Here is a 13034-nt window from a genome sequence, read left to right on the forward strand (position 1 = left end):
TTAATCTTAAGGTGTTTTTCATCTCAAGACCAAACCAAGAATAATCCTGAGTAACCAAGAAGCAGATTTTTAGACATCTTCCTCACAAGCAATTCTTAAAAATTACCTTCTTAGCTTATTTAAAATCCAGCAGGTTGGAAAATGAAACTCAGGAAAACCTCCTGTTCCTTATAAAAAATGTAGAAAGCCATAAGAGTTTATGCTCCCTTTAATCCTTTGAAACCATATCAGAGACAGATGTCATATATATACACACACAACCAAAGCCCAACCACTACGGTTAGATTCAGCAAAAAATATTTTGTATGTAGTTTAAATGTCCCTCAGAACACTTTTAGTTAGAATTAAACAGATAAAACATCACTTAACACACAGGCTAGAATGACTGACATGAATTCCTGTAATCAACTATTTAAATGGAAAAACATCCCAAACACTTTCAGCTACTCACATTTCTAAAATGAGATTCAGCAGCAAAATGATTGCTACAAGCAATTCAATACTGTAGGTGCATTTCATTGAACTGGGCTTCCTCTCAGTCATTAAAACAAATGCTTTCTCCCCCTTCCAAAAAACCTCAACACCAACATATAATCATAGTATGATTACTCATTTCAGTGCCCCTACTTCTACAGGGAAGATTAAATCAGCTGCTATTATTTACCACGGTTCATTCTTGGAATGTATCACACCTCTACACATTCACCCTGGAGAAAAGAGCAGCTCTGTCACTAAATTGTGCAATTTTTCCATCAAATTATTGGTCATTTTAGGACCATTCAACCCCTCCCTACTTCCCTCTCTCCAAAGAAGATGAGCTTGAAATTCTCTGGAAGATGGCACAAAACAATCTTCTAAGATAATTCACCTATGTTGAAAAGACATACTCCATGACACAAATGTGAAAGCTCATGAGAGAGGCTCTCATCTGAGGAGTGTGCACTTGCCATTTTTCAGGAACTGTCTGAAATCCTCACCATGAGCAAATCCAACAGCAATGTCCAAAGCTGCTCCTGTGCTCACCTGCCTACAACTCCAAACCTATCACACATGTGGTCTGCTGCAAGAGCAAGACTGACTCAAGAATGAAGCAGTAGATGGAAAAGATGGATGCAAGGTATGAAACATGATGACTGGTGGACAACACTGTGGCTGAATCACTGATGCTCTGCACTTCCCTCACAGTGAGTGTATCTGTTCATCCAGTGGTTTGGGAATACCCACAGGTCTCATTAATAAGCATTCAGAATGCAGCAAGTGCAATTGATTTTTATACCGCAGAGAAGTAGAAAACTTATCACATTCCACATGAATCAAAATACTTAATCACCTACTAGACAGTACACAAATGCTACAATACTACAGTACAGTAATCTAGAAAAAAGAACTTGAATCCAATTTCAAATCAAAATAAGGATTTATATAGACTATGTTTGATCTCAGTTCAGTAGCCTGATCACTTGACTTGCTTATTATCCATCCCACAGATGCAGAGATGGCTTAGATTCACACATAGTTTAACAGCTTAGGCCCAACATCCTGTAAACACTGTAACGCTGCCAGCTAACAAGTGTTCATCCAGAACAGCAGAGACCAAGAGACAGTAGAGAACCAACTCAGAGGGTCAGCAGAGCTTCATTTGGGATTAGTAATGCTACACAGGCTGGACCCCAGCACATTCCACACATAAAAACCACTTCTGCATTTGCACCTCATGTTCACTTCCACAGAGCTCATACTGCTTGATGCAGCATTGTGCAATTATCATGTGTTGTGTATTAAGCTCTCTTAGAACTTGTGAACAGAAAGAGAAGAGAGATCTCAAAGAGCCAGTTCAAGACTGGCTTGCAACAAAGCAGCATCACAGGCAGCAACAAACTAGAATTAATACTCTCAGTCAGAACCAAACTGCCTGTTAGTGAACAGCACTTCCCAGGAGCACCAGTTGCAAGAGGGCTTAGAAGAACAGGCACATTAAAAAACACATGGAATTAGACCAGACCCAGCTCTGTGCCAAAACAAACAAGCTTTCCTGGAGAGAAGAGCACCAGCAAAGCCAGCACTGATGGCATACTTATGATTTTAAAAGGGCAATCAGTGTTGAGTAAAGACAGTGTTCAGCTGAAGTTAATATTCCTCGATCTGAATCTAAACCAACTCTTCAGCAGGTGTAGCTGAAATGTGCTTTCCACACCACTGACATGCATGGAAAATGCTAAACACCATGGCATTACATCCCTCCACAGCCTCAGACTAGATCAATTGACTATATAAACACATTTCTTAGAAAAAGCCCCACCATATCACCTTATCCTCTCGCATTCTTATCCCATCCTGAGGTACAGCAAGATTGTACTTCCATCAGCTACAACACTTGAGCTTACTAAATTGTCTAATAGACTTTATTAGCATCATGGAATATAAAACTGTCATTATGATTCTACTTCAAATCAGCAATATATACTTTCAAGAGACTTTTTCAGTACTCATTAACAGATAAAAATAATCTTAAACTTCAAAAGGGCACAGACCTTCACTTAGTTCTAAATCAAAACAGAGCTCACCAAAACAGCAAACAAAATCACTTGTACTTACTTCTTTTTTCATCCATAATTTTAAAGCAGTAAGTAAAGCCTTCACTCCTTGCACTAAATAGCTTGGAGGCTGGAAACCATCTTCCCTCAGTTCTAAAAGGCATACAGAAACCAATTTAGAAACATATCAACAGAGAAAACAGAAGAATGATACCTACCCCCCAGCCAATAAAGTTGCCATTGTGCAACAGCACAGTAAAGGAAAAATGGTGCAAGCAAATGAAACATGGCATCCTGCATTTATGTGCATACTGTAACAAGAAGAATGACCACAAAAAAAAAAAAAATCCAAGCCTAAAGTGATTCTACATAAAACCTTTTTTAAACTTATTCTTGTATGAATTAGGGTTAGTTTATGACATGCTAAAGGTCATTTAGGGACAAATAACCCAGATCTAAAATAAAGAACAAAAAATAACATATTTGAAGAAAGAAATCAGTTTTATTTCATTGAGAAATATTTTAGTCAAAGGGGACCAGCAGGATGTGGGATGTATCTCTAAATTAGAATTTGCATTGCTTATCCTCATACATATGCAAATGGCTCACACTAGCGTACTTCCACTTCCCAAACATTTTTTGTCACCCTTCCGATTATCACAGTTCTCCTTCACATGGTTTACATCATTTGTACTCCCAAAATCAAAGGGACAGGGGGTGGAAACCACTCTGCTTCAGAACCTTTTCTTCTTAGGGAAGTCGGTGTTCCCTACTGATGGCAATTCGTTTTCATTCTCTTTTGCTTCATGGGGTAAAAAAAGAAGGGAAAAGACAAATTCCCCATAAACAGCCAAAAGTAGATTAAAAGCCTCTCCACGTGTTCCTTACAAATATTTCCACTTGTCAATAGCAAAAGGATCAACACTGGAACCATTTGGCTCACTCTATTCCCTTAAAATAATACACTAATAAAACACCACTCTTATGGATAATGTATTAGGATGCTGGCAGAAAAAGGAAGGTTCTGTGAGTAAACATCTGTTCTTCTCTCAACGGCCTCCTACTTGTTAAAGGGTACGAGAGGTACTGGCAGCAGAAATCTTCCTGCACATTAGCTGACTCAGTTGATAAAATTTTAAGAATACAATGGAGTACCACAGGCTGAATTTTTTTGATGCAATAAAAACAATTGCATGAACTAGAAGTAATTCAAATTAACGAGTACAGCATACATTAACAACAGCACACGTTGCCTACTTTGAAACCTCAAGGACTGAGAAAAATATTTAAGTGAATGCAATAATATGTATCATAAAACACTTTCTGCCAACGAAAAGTCAAAATCAAAATGTTTGCAACCCTGTTACCAAATTTATAAAAAGATGCAGAAAGATACGCTGTGTTGATTTTGCTTACTGACCTGAATTTCATAAAAAGTGCTGCTAACAGTTGAACATCACCATTATCCCACAAAACCGAACTGGTATCATCCTTTATTCATACAACAATGGATTCTGACCAGCAAACACCTAATTCATGTGCGTCTTAAGACCAAAATCCAATATAAACTCCACCCTAGCCATGGAAACATCAATTTTTTATTTTTTATGATGTTTATAGGTCACAGCATTGTTCAGTGACAAAGATTAAACATAACATGAGAATAAGCTTCACAGGCCTTCCCTAAGACACAAGCCACAGGAGGCTCCTAGCCTATGGACTCAAGGAGTCATGGGATAACAACAGGAGAGACAAGAGTGGGGTGAATAGAGACAGCTTATAGTTAGCTAGAAACATACATGTTCCACTGATTTTCCAGCAGGAACACAGTTCTTATCGCTTCTGACAAGCTTGTAAACATTAAATATGCATGAATGAGACAAACCAAAGCAAGCTTTCAAGATAAAAATACTCATTTTGGAAGGAAAAGTTTTCTGCAAGTTTGTTCTGTTTGGCAAGATTTCTGAGCTGCTCTAGGGTCATCCCAAGACTTTAAATGCTCATTTAGAAATCAAGGGTTGTTCAGTGCTTTAATTTGTTGAAAGAAGAGAATTTTCAATAACTTGTAACTGTTTCCACATTAGAAAAAGTTACATGGGATTCTGGTCTCTTCCAAAACATTCAGCAGCCTCCTCCAAAGGTTGACTTCTGTCCTTCGAATACATCATATTCTTAAGATTAAGAGCAGGCAGAGGGCAAGATATTTGAGAAAAGACGGTGAAGTCAAGACAGGCACTCTATCAAACACAAATATAAATATACACGGCGACAAATATAGCAATTAAGGACTGGATGAGGAAGTTTGGAGAAGAACAGCAACTATTAAAAACTGGAGGCTGTTGAGACACCTCTTGGGTAAGCACTGACATAAGTGATTGAACACAGCTCATAGGAACCAATGCATCTCTCCTACAGAAGCCCTCACAGACATCTTTCCTTTCACAACCAGGAGCAGAGGACAACAGGCACTGTGACTGGAAAGGTCAAATTGTAGAAGTGCCAGAAAACTTCTTTGTTCAGCTGTGAAGCCACCAAGAAGAAACCCATAGATGTAAGTTAGTGGGATCATTCCACTGAACTATTTGCTCAAAGTAAAGGCTATCAAAGGATATTCAATAATCTTAAATGACATGAAAGACCCCTGGGAGAAAAAAGCTGATGCCATGATCCATTATCACTTAAGAGAAAAAGAATTGTAAAAGCAGATACATGTGCATCTCTTAAAACATGCATTACCTTTCAATGTTTCCAGTAAGTTTTTGGCCACAAACCAACAGATGGCTTCAAAAAAAGGAAATTTGAAAAGATCCGGGGTTTTTAGCCTCTTCTCCATTTCATAACACCTGAATTAATGCAAATATTACAAAACATTAATGTTTTAATTATCAAATGCATTACTCAACTATGTAATCATTCAAATTGACACAATGCAAAAATAAAATGAAATAAAATAACCATGGCCATGATAAATAAAAGAAGTCAAGTACCACATAGTTAAACCCCAACAAGACCACAGACAAGATTGAACTCTGGTCTCATTCAGGCTCTGACCTTATCAAGTTTGACTGCGGCACTTCTAAGAATAAAGTTGGACTTCATAAAACTAGGATACAAACCCAATGTGTGATCTTTTAACAGATGGAATTTTATCGGGATTCCACTGTAATAAATAAAAACAATATGTTTAGAAGACAGCTCTACATCTTGGACAAAAACTAAATACAGCTGCCCTTAGAGCAATGCTGACTTGAGGATGCTCATTTCAACAGTGTCGCACACCTGGGCTTGCTTAGTTTTGTTTTACTCACTTATACTAATCTCCAAAGTAGAATTTTTCTTTTTTTTTTTCCTCCTTTTAGTCATTTAAATTCTCGTACAGCCTTCATTTTGCTTTTGAAACAAACTTTGCAGAAGTAAAGTAAGAGAACGTGCTTGATACATTCTAACTGAAAACGCCACTATTGTCTGTTAGAGAGCCTGTACCCATTTGATCCTGGTTAAACGCACGAAGAAAAATCTCTATGAAAAGAATATCCTACTTACTGGGGAACAAGTGCAGGAAGAGCTGAGACTAACCTGAGCTGCATGCCAATGTTGAGGTTGTGCAAAAAATTTCCTCCAAAAGCCATACAATCCTGAGATGTGAGCACAGCATGAATCCAGCCTGAAATGACAGATTGTGAAACTTCATACATACGTTTGAATTATTCTAAAACTGCTTTTTAATAGGCATATAAGTAAAAATGCTGTTCCTGAAAGAAAAAAAGCAAACAGATTTGTATTCTGTGCTAGGAACAAGTAATCTAAATTTTAACAACATGTAAACTACAGTTTTTCAGGAATCTAGTGGAACTGTAGTTTTCTGACATAATCAAGTTGAAAACATTTATCACTGGGAGGGAGCAGTAAGGATGCAAAGCCAACTTTTCAAGTAAAAATTCCAGAACATTTTCACTCCAATCCACAAATATAAACAACTCAGGAGGGGCAAAAAATACTGAACAAAAGATCAAGTCATAAAAATAAAACAAAATTATATAATTGTATGTCTTTCAATATTTACATGCTGCTTACAGTAACTGGGTTGTTTGCACAACATAAAGTCATTTAGCAATACTGAAGTTTCTCAAACAGGAATTCTGAAGTGGTCCCATAAATTATTCTAAATACAGTCATTCTAAGTCAAGTGAAATTATGATCAGTTTAAAACCCAGTCTAGACACTCTATAAAGTTTGTCACATAATTGAAATATTGTGCTTATGAAATCCACTATTCAACATGGTAAAGCATGGCCAACATTATACTATTAATCTAGCTAATTACTACTGGATAATTTCAACTAAGTACACAAAAGAACATATTACATGAGCTTCCTGATTAACAATAGTTATCTGTGAAATTTATACTGTGGAGCTTTAATACAAGTAGACTTTCTCTGTCAAGATCTTTTTTCTAATTCTGCATGCCTACAGATGATCTTTGACAGAAGATGAGTTGGCCAGACATTTGCAGACTACTTCATGATTTCACTGAGTGTAGGCAAGACGGACAAAAGGAAGCTTCCCAAACTAGAACAGTAAACACTGAACCTCACAGGTACAGAACTGAGCTATGAGAAAAATGAAGTAGTCTAGAAAGTGCAGGATGGAATAATGTACTGATCATCATCTTCAAGGCTTCTTCCAGAAACAGAATTATAAACCATTTTCCTGCTCCATGTATTTAAAGCTTTCGTCCCCACCCCCCCAAAAAGGAGAAGGTAACACCCAGCATAAAGTTTTAATAATAAAATAATAAAAAGCATAGGGATATATGGACATAGAACTCATAGCAATAAGTTAAAAAAGCAAAAATAGCATAACCTGACAGTCACTTTATTGGCAAAACATAGTTTGATTTATTAGATTTGGAAGCTTATGGTATTTGGGAGTTTGGGTAGGGTGAGGTATTTTGTTTGAAGCATTTTTCTGTGTTTTCTTATTTTTATTAAAGAAGTTGAATTGTTTTGGCATTTCTCACAACAAAAGCAAACCAAAAAAATCCACCCAACTTGTATTCTTAATACTCCAGCCTACAGCATGAGAAGTTTACATGACGTTTTTGTAACAATTAGGCCTAGTAGGCCATGCAATACTGAAATCTGTAAAAATAAAACTGTATTATAAATTAGGGTAAGAATTTAGTCTAGATACTTATCAAATAGTGAACAATCTGTGCTCTATTAATTGGAACTACTTCTCTGATAACCAACTTCAACTTTAATTTGTTGTCTTCTAACTGGGTAACAAATACCCTTTCATTCCCTGATAACTGTTATGATAGTCAGCCAATCTTAAATGCTAGTTACTTGTTCTGAAAATCTCAATTTCTAATTTTTTTATTATTCTCTCTTATCCATAATTTTAGAGGATACCAAATGTTGATAATGCAATTATTTTACTATATTCATAATTACAGGTGATTTAACATACTAAGTCCTAACAGCAACAGTAAAGTCTTACCTGTTGGAACAAATAAAGTGTGTCCTTGCTTCACAACACACTTGTAACACTTGTCAACCTTGTCCCCAAAATATACTTCACTCTGGGTGACAGATGAACTCCAGGACTCATAGAGAGCCAAATTTTCATCAGTGGGTTTGATCAAATAGAATATCTTCTCACCCTATTAGAAAAAATATACAAAATAAATTAATTAAATGTTTTCTTAGCAGTATACTTCAACTTCTGAGTCAATTTTAATGAAGTAACTGACTGACCCAAATAAAGTATTCCATCTGTGGAATGTGGCATGTTCAGGCTTCCCAGCCCAGTGTCTGACAAATGCAATCCACCAAGAGCTTAGATACAGCATATTAACCAGGTGGTGTCTTGTGATTTAAAGGAAGCAAAACAAATCAACCAGAACTTTTCACTGGAGTACAAAAAAATCCAGGTTTTATAAACAATTCATGGATATGCATAAAGAAAATGGAAGATGAAACCATGTTGCTGCTTCTAAGACACATGGTCAAATTCGTGACAAAAAATTGAGTATGCCAATGATTTTCTTTAAATTATTGTTTTTTCTACTAAAATCACACTATATCACCCACAAGTCCACTGAAGTGATCAGTCAATCAAATACAGTCAAGAAGTCACCAACAGCATACTAAAACAGAAGCATAAAAATGCAACACCAGAGATCAGTACTTCACTTTCAAGCTCCTCCCTTAGCATTGAAAGCACAAGATTTGCATGCAGGTGATAATGCCACAACAGAAGGCTGCACACTGAGTAACTTCGGTTTGACATAGTCATAGACATCCAAGGGGTGGTTGGGCACTGGAACAGGCTCCCCAGGAAAGTGGGGAGCCTGAGAGAGCTCAAGAAGAATTTGGACAGAGCTCTCAGGGACATGGTGTGACTCTTGGGATGTCCTGGGCAGGGCCAGGAGCTGGACTTGATGATCCTCATGGGTTCCTTCCAACAGAGCATATTCTGTGATTCTGTAAATCAAGAAGCATTCATACCCAGAGAACGTGGTACCAAACTGACGTTCCTCCAAAATCAATATGAAAATCTGTATAGCTGTCCTGGACACCCATTAAGCAATACTTCTGAACAAAAGGCTTAGGGAAGACAGAATCATCTGGCCAATAATTTTCCACCCACGAAAGCTTTCTGGCAATGTCTGGTACTTCCACTAATTCAGACATCCTTTTAAAAAACAAATAAACAAAAAAGAACTGTTAATATAAGCAGGAGTAAGTACACCTCTCTTTAAATGACAGCTTCCTACAAAGACATTACTTATGAACTAATAAATATGTTTTATATCTACACTGCATGACAGTGGCTGTCTACATAAAATACACCTCCTCCTGTCTTTCCCACTACAGGCATTATATTCCTACACATACTGTTCAGCTTAGTGAAAACCACTTCCTACATTCAAGGAATTGAAGTCAATACTCACTTTGTGTCTGAGAATTCCAGGCTGATCACATTCAATACTTTGGGTCGGTCAGGATTTGTAAAGTACTTAATGTAATTATGGAGCTTCATTTTACTGTCTGCTTGTCTTGCTACATCTATGACATCTATCACTTTGTCACCACCTGTGAAAAACAGGATGACTTTCTTAAGGCTATCACAGATATTTCAGGTATTAAGAGAAAATTAATTTTTTTCAGTCTTATCAAAACATTTCTGCAGAAAACCTCCACTCCTATCATTATTCTCTTGGAAGAGAGACAGATGAGCATAAACCAACTTTTTATTAGGTTTAACTTTAATTACTATAATCAGCTAAGGACAGAACTGAAAACACTCTAAAAATAAATCCTCTTTCTTTTTGGTTAACCACAGGAAAGAGTAGTATAGAATGGCTGCATCTGTTTAAGGAAAAAAAAAAAAAAAAAAAGGGTTTATGGCTGCAATTGCCAAGAGTAGCATGGAGAAAGTTATCAAGGAAGATTTCTTTCTCACTTTTCCTATCAACCATCACCAAATCCCCACCTTGCTTACATACATGCACAAGTTGCAAACATGCAGCAATTTCACTGAATAATTATCAGGTGTGTTTCATTTCTGATGACAAAGAGGGGGTTAACACACCATGTGTTCTGAAGTGGTACATTTACAGAACAAGACAAGCCATGAGAAAGGACTAACACCACCACTATTACAGCAATTGGTTTATGTCCTTTTAGATACACGATGGCCAAATTTAACACTTAATTTTGGAATGCTGGAAACATGCCTAGATGTACATTATAAACATATTCACTTTAAAACTGTAGGTTTGTATCATCTTGATAAATTCCAGCTGAAACAGTACTTATTCAGTTTTCTTATTTTTCTTTTCAATAATAGGAAGGTAAATTTATGGCATTCCAATTTTTTCCCTGAACTGGAAAACTTGGCAGGTCAAAACATTTGTACAAGGAGACAATCAAGTTTCTATCTGAATCCAAAGAGACTGTAATCCAGAAGAAAAGATTCAGAAATATCACCACGATAATTAATCTTTAAGGCAGAACACACATTACTATTAAACATCACGATGGTGACAACACTCCATATTCTGGTGAATACTGATGGACAGAAAACCTGCTTTCAGCACACATCATTATATCAGGTGATCGTGAGAACACTCTCAGACTTCTCAGCTGTACCATGTGTTACAGGAAATGTCCTGCTGCAATTGGCTCAGTCTCTGTCTGTGATGCACATTTACATGAGGCTGGCACAAATACAGACTTATGATAAGAGATCTGATAAGAAAGAAGTTGGTTCTTGGGAAGTTTCTCCCAGCAAAGGATGCCAAGGTAAGAAATTTTTCAGGAAGATTTAATTCAGAAAGGCAAATTTATAGAGTCCAAAACATTAAGTTTTGTCATAGTCTAACCAATGAATAAACTTATTCATCCTAAGAGTGATTCATTCAATTCCCATTATCCTTGGTTTACATGTAGCAGAAAAAACCACCAGCATTTCACATGTAGCCTGCACTGAAATTAACAGGTTTGAAAGTTGAGACATAAGGCTGCATTCCTATCCCACATCTACCAAACAGACAGAAGGAGACACACAGAAAAACAAACAAAACAAAACAAAAACAACAACAACAACAAAAAAGGGAAGAAAAAAATCATTCCAAACCATAGCTTTTGTTTTGCTGTCTGCTACTCTTGAATTTAGAATAAATATTAAACGCTCCAAAAGCTCTTATAATCATGCAAATATTTATTTTAATTTACAGACAGAGTCATTTTAGTAAGTACTCCAGAGTGATTCTTACCTACATAGTGTTCCACATCTAAAACAGAGAAAGTTGGTGGAGGAAGTCTGAGTCCCAGGCCATCTAATTTAGGAACCATAATGGGAACATCAAATCCATGCTTCTCCAGATATCTTTGTGTTAACTGGCTTCCATGCATTTTCAAAATTACTTCATCAGCACTAGTGGAAAGAAAGGATGGGGTATTAGCAGAAAAGCATCCTCCAAGCACTACTGAAACAAAAAAGTGTTCAGTTTGAGGGAGGACAGGTGGGAATAGCTACATCTGAATCCAAAAGAAACACACAGAACTTTTTTATTAAGCATTTAACTAAAAGACCAAGAAAACAACCTTAACAAGCAAAGAAAATTTTACTGTAATGCATTATCTGGAAACTCATAGTCCTGTATAACTGACGAGAGTAACTTAAAAGGATGGGGATAAGGAGTTCTCAGAAAAGTCATTAAAGTACATTTTGCTAACAACCACGACCAGCTGCTCTAAAGAATTTTAAGTCATTATGTTTCAGTGACAGCCAACCCAGCTCAGGATCAAAGCATAAACCTTTCTTCCAAAGCATGTGAGAATGGGTAGACTACCAGCTCATGTGAATGTTCTGTGCTACTTGGAATGAAACTGAGACCTATTCCTGAACTAAAGGAATAGACAGACAATATTCTGACAGTAAGACCACAAACACCAAACAAACAAAACAAAAACCCCACCCCAAAATTCAAAACCTCTCAGACCACTCCCTGCAGCAGTCTCAACAACTCATCCCAGTGCAAAAATGAACAGGGGAAGGTACTGCATGAAAAGGCATATGGATCCATCTGCAACAGGGATGCACTGGGAAGAGTTCTGAAGAAGGAGGAAGTCATAAGTCATCCTCCACCTTCACTATGTGAAGCAGAAAAACGTTAGTCACTTCTTCTAAGATACACTCAGAGGACATTTCAGTGTTTCCCCACCAAAATACGTAAGGAAGGTTCTGTACCTTGGGAAAGAGCGAGCCCGCAGCTGTTTAACAAAGGTCCGTGTTCCAGCCTGCACTGGTTTGGAGCCATCATCTGGCTCTGTGTAGTCATGCCTGTGCCAGTTTCTCCTCTTCTTCACTACAAGTTTCACAAGGATTAAACATGGAATTAGTTCAACCAGACTGCTCAGATTAGCTGTCATCCCATCAGTGAGACACATATGCTTCAATCACATTACTGATTAACAAATGTTATTTTCTTAATCAGGTGACACTACCTATTTCCAACAAATGAAATCTGCAGGATACAGTAACTCTCTGTACTTTTATAGCTCCTTCTATAAGACAATCTCAGTGCACACTATACACAATTTAAGACTCCATATCCAGTCCAACACAAGTAAACAGGTGCAACCTGAAAGCTGCATAACCCCAAAAAGTCAGCTACAAAACAATCAAACTTTAATTTCTTAAAGCTCAGACTTCTTTCTTTTAAAAAAACAAAAGAATCACACCTCTTAAATGGCCAGACACTACATTTTACGTATTCACACAAGGTTAACAAGAGTTAATCCCACTGTGTTATCACACCCCATAAGCACATCCATATCCAGGTCTGATAATATTACTGCTATTCACTACCACTTCTACTGCTTACATCTCCATTACAATCTTGTGTGCAAACTGTTTTGGGCAGGTGGGATTTTTACAATACATGTAACAAAAGCACTGCACTCCAAAACATACAACTTCTTAACA

The 13034-nt window shown here is 37.0% G+C and overlaps 1 protein-coding gene across 1 annotated transcript in view; it reads right to left on the reverse strand.

Moving 5' to 3' along the window:
- The window catches only part of KDM7A (lysine demethylase 7A), a 60920-nt gene that overhangs the window by 16728 nt on the left and 31158 nt on the right, over nt 1–13034 (reverse strand). The window contains exons 3-10 of the mRNA XM_066319690.1: nt 12297–12414; nt 11320–11480; nt 9493–9634; nt 9047–9233; nt 8037–8199; nt 6111–6198; nt 5271–5377; nt 2596–2687 (exon numbers count right to left, since the gene is read on the reverse strand). Of these exons, the coding sequence (XP_066175787.1) occupies nt 2596–2687; nt 5271–5377; nt 6111–6198; nt 8037–8199; nt 9047–9233; nt 9493–9634; nt 11320–11480; nt 12297–12414 (1058 nt within the window). The remainder of the gene's footprint in view (nt 1–2595; nt 2688–5270; nt 5378–6110; nt 6199–8036; nt 8200–9046; nt 9234–9492; nt 9635–11319; nt 11481–12296; nt 12415–13034) is intronic.

Source organism: Sylvia atricapilla, chromosome 5 (assembly GCF_009819655.1).
Source record: "Sylvia atricapilla isolate bSylAtr1 chromosome 5, bSylAtr1.pri, whole genome shotgun sequence".
In the NCBI taxonomy this organism is placed as follows: Eukaryota; Metazoa; Chordata; class Aves; order Passeriformes; family Sylviidae; genus Sylvia; species Sylvia atricapilla.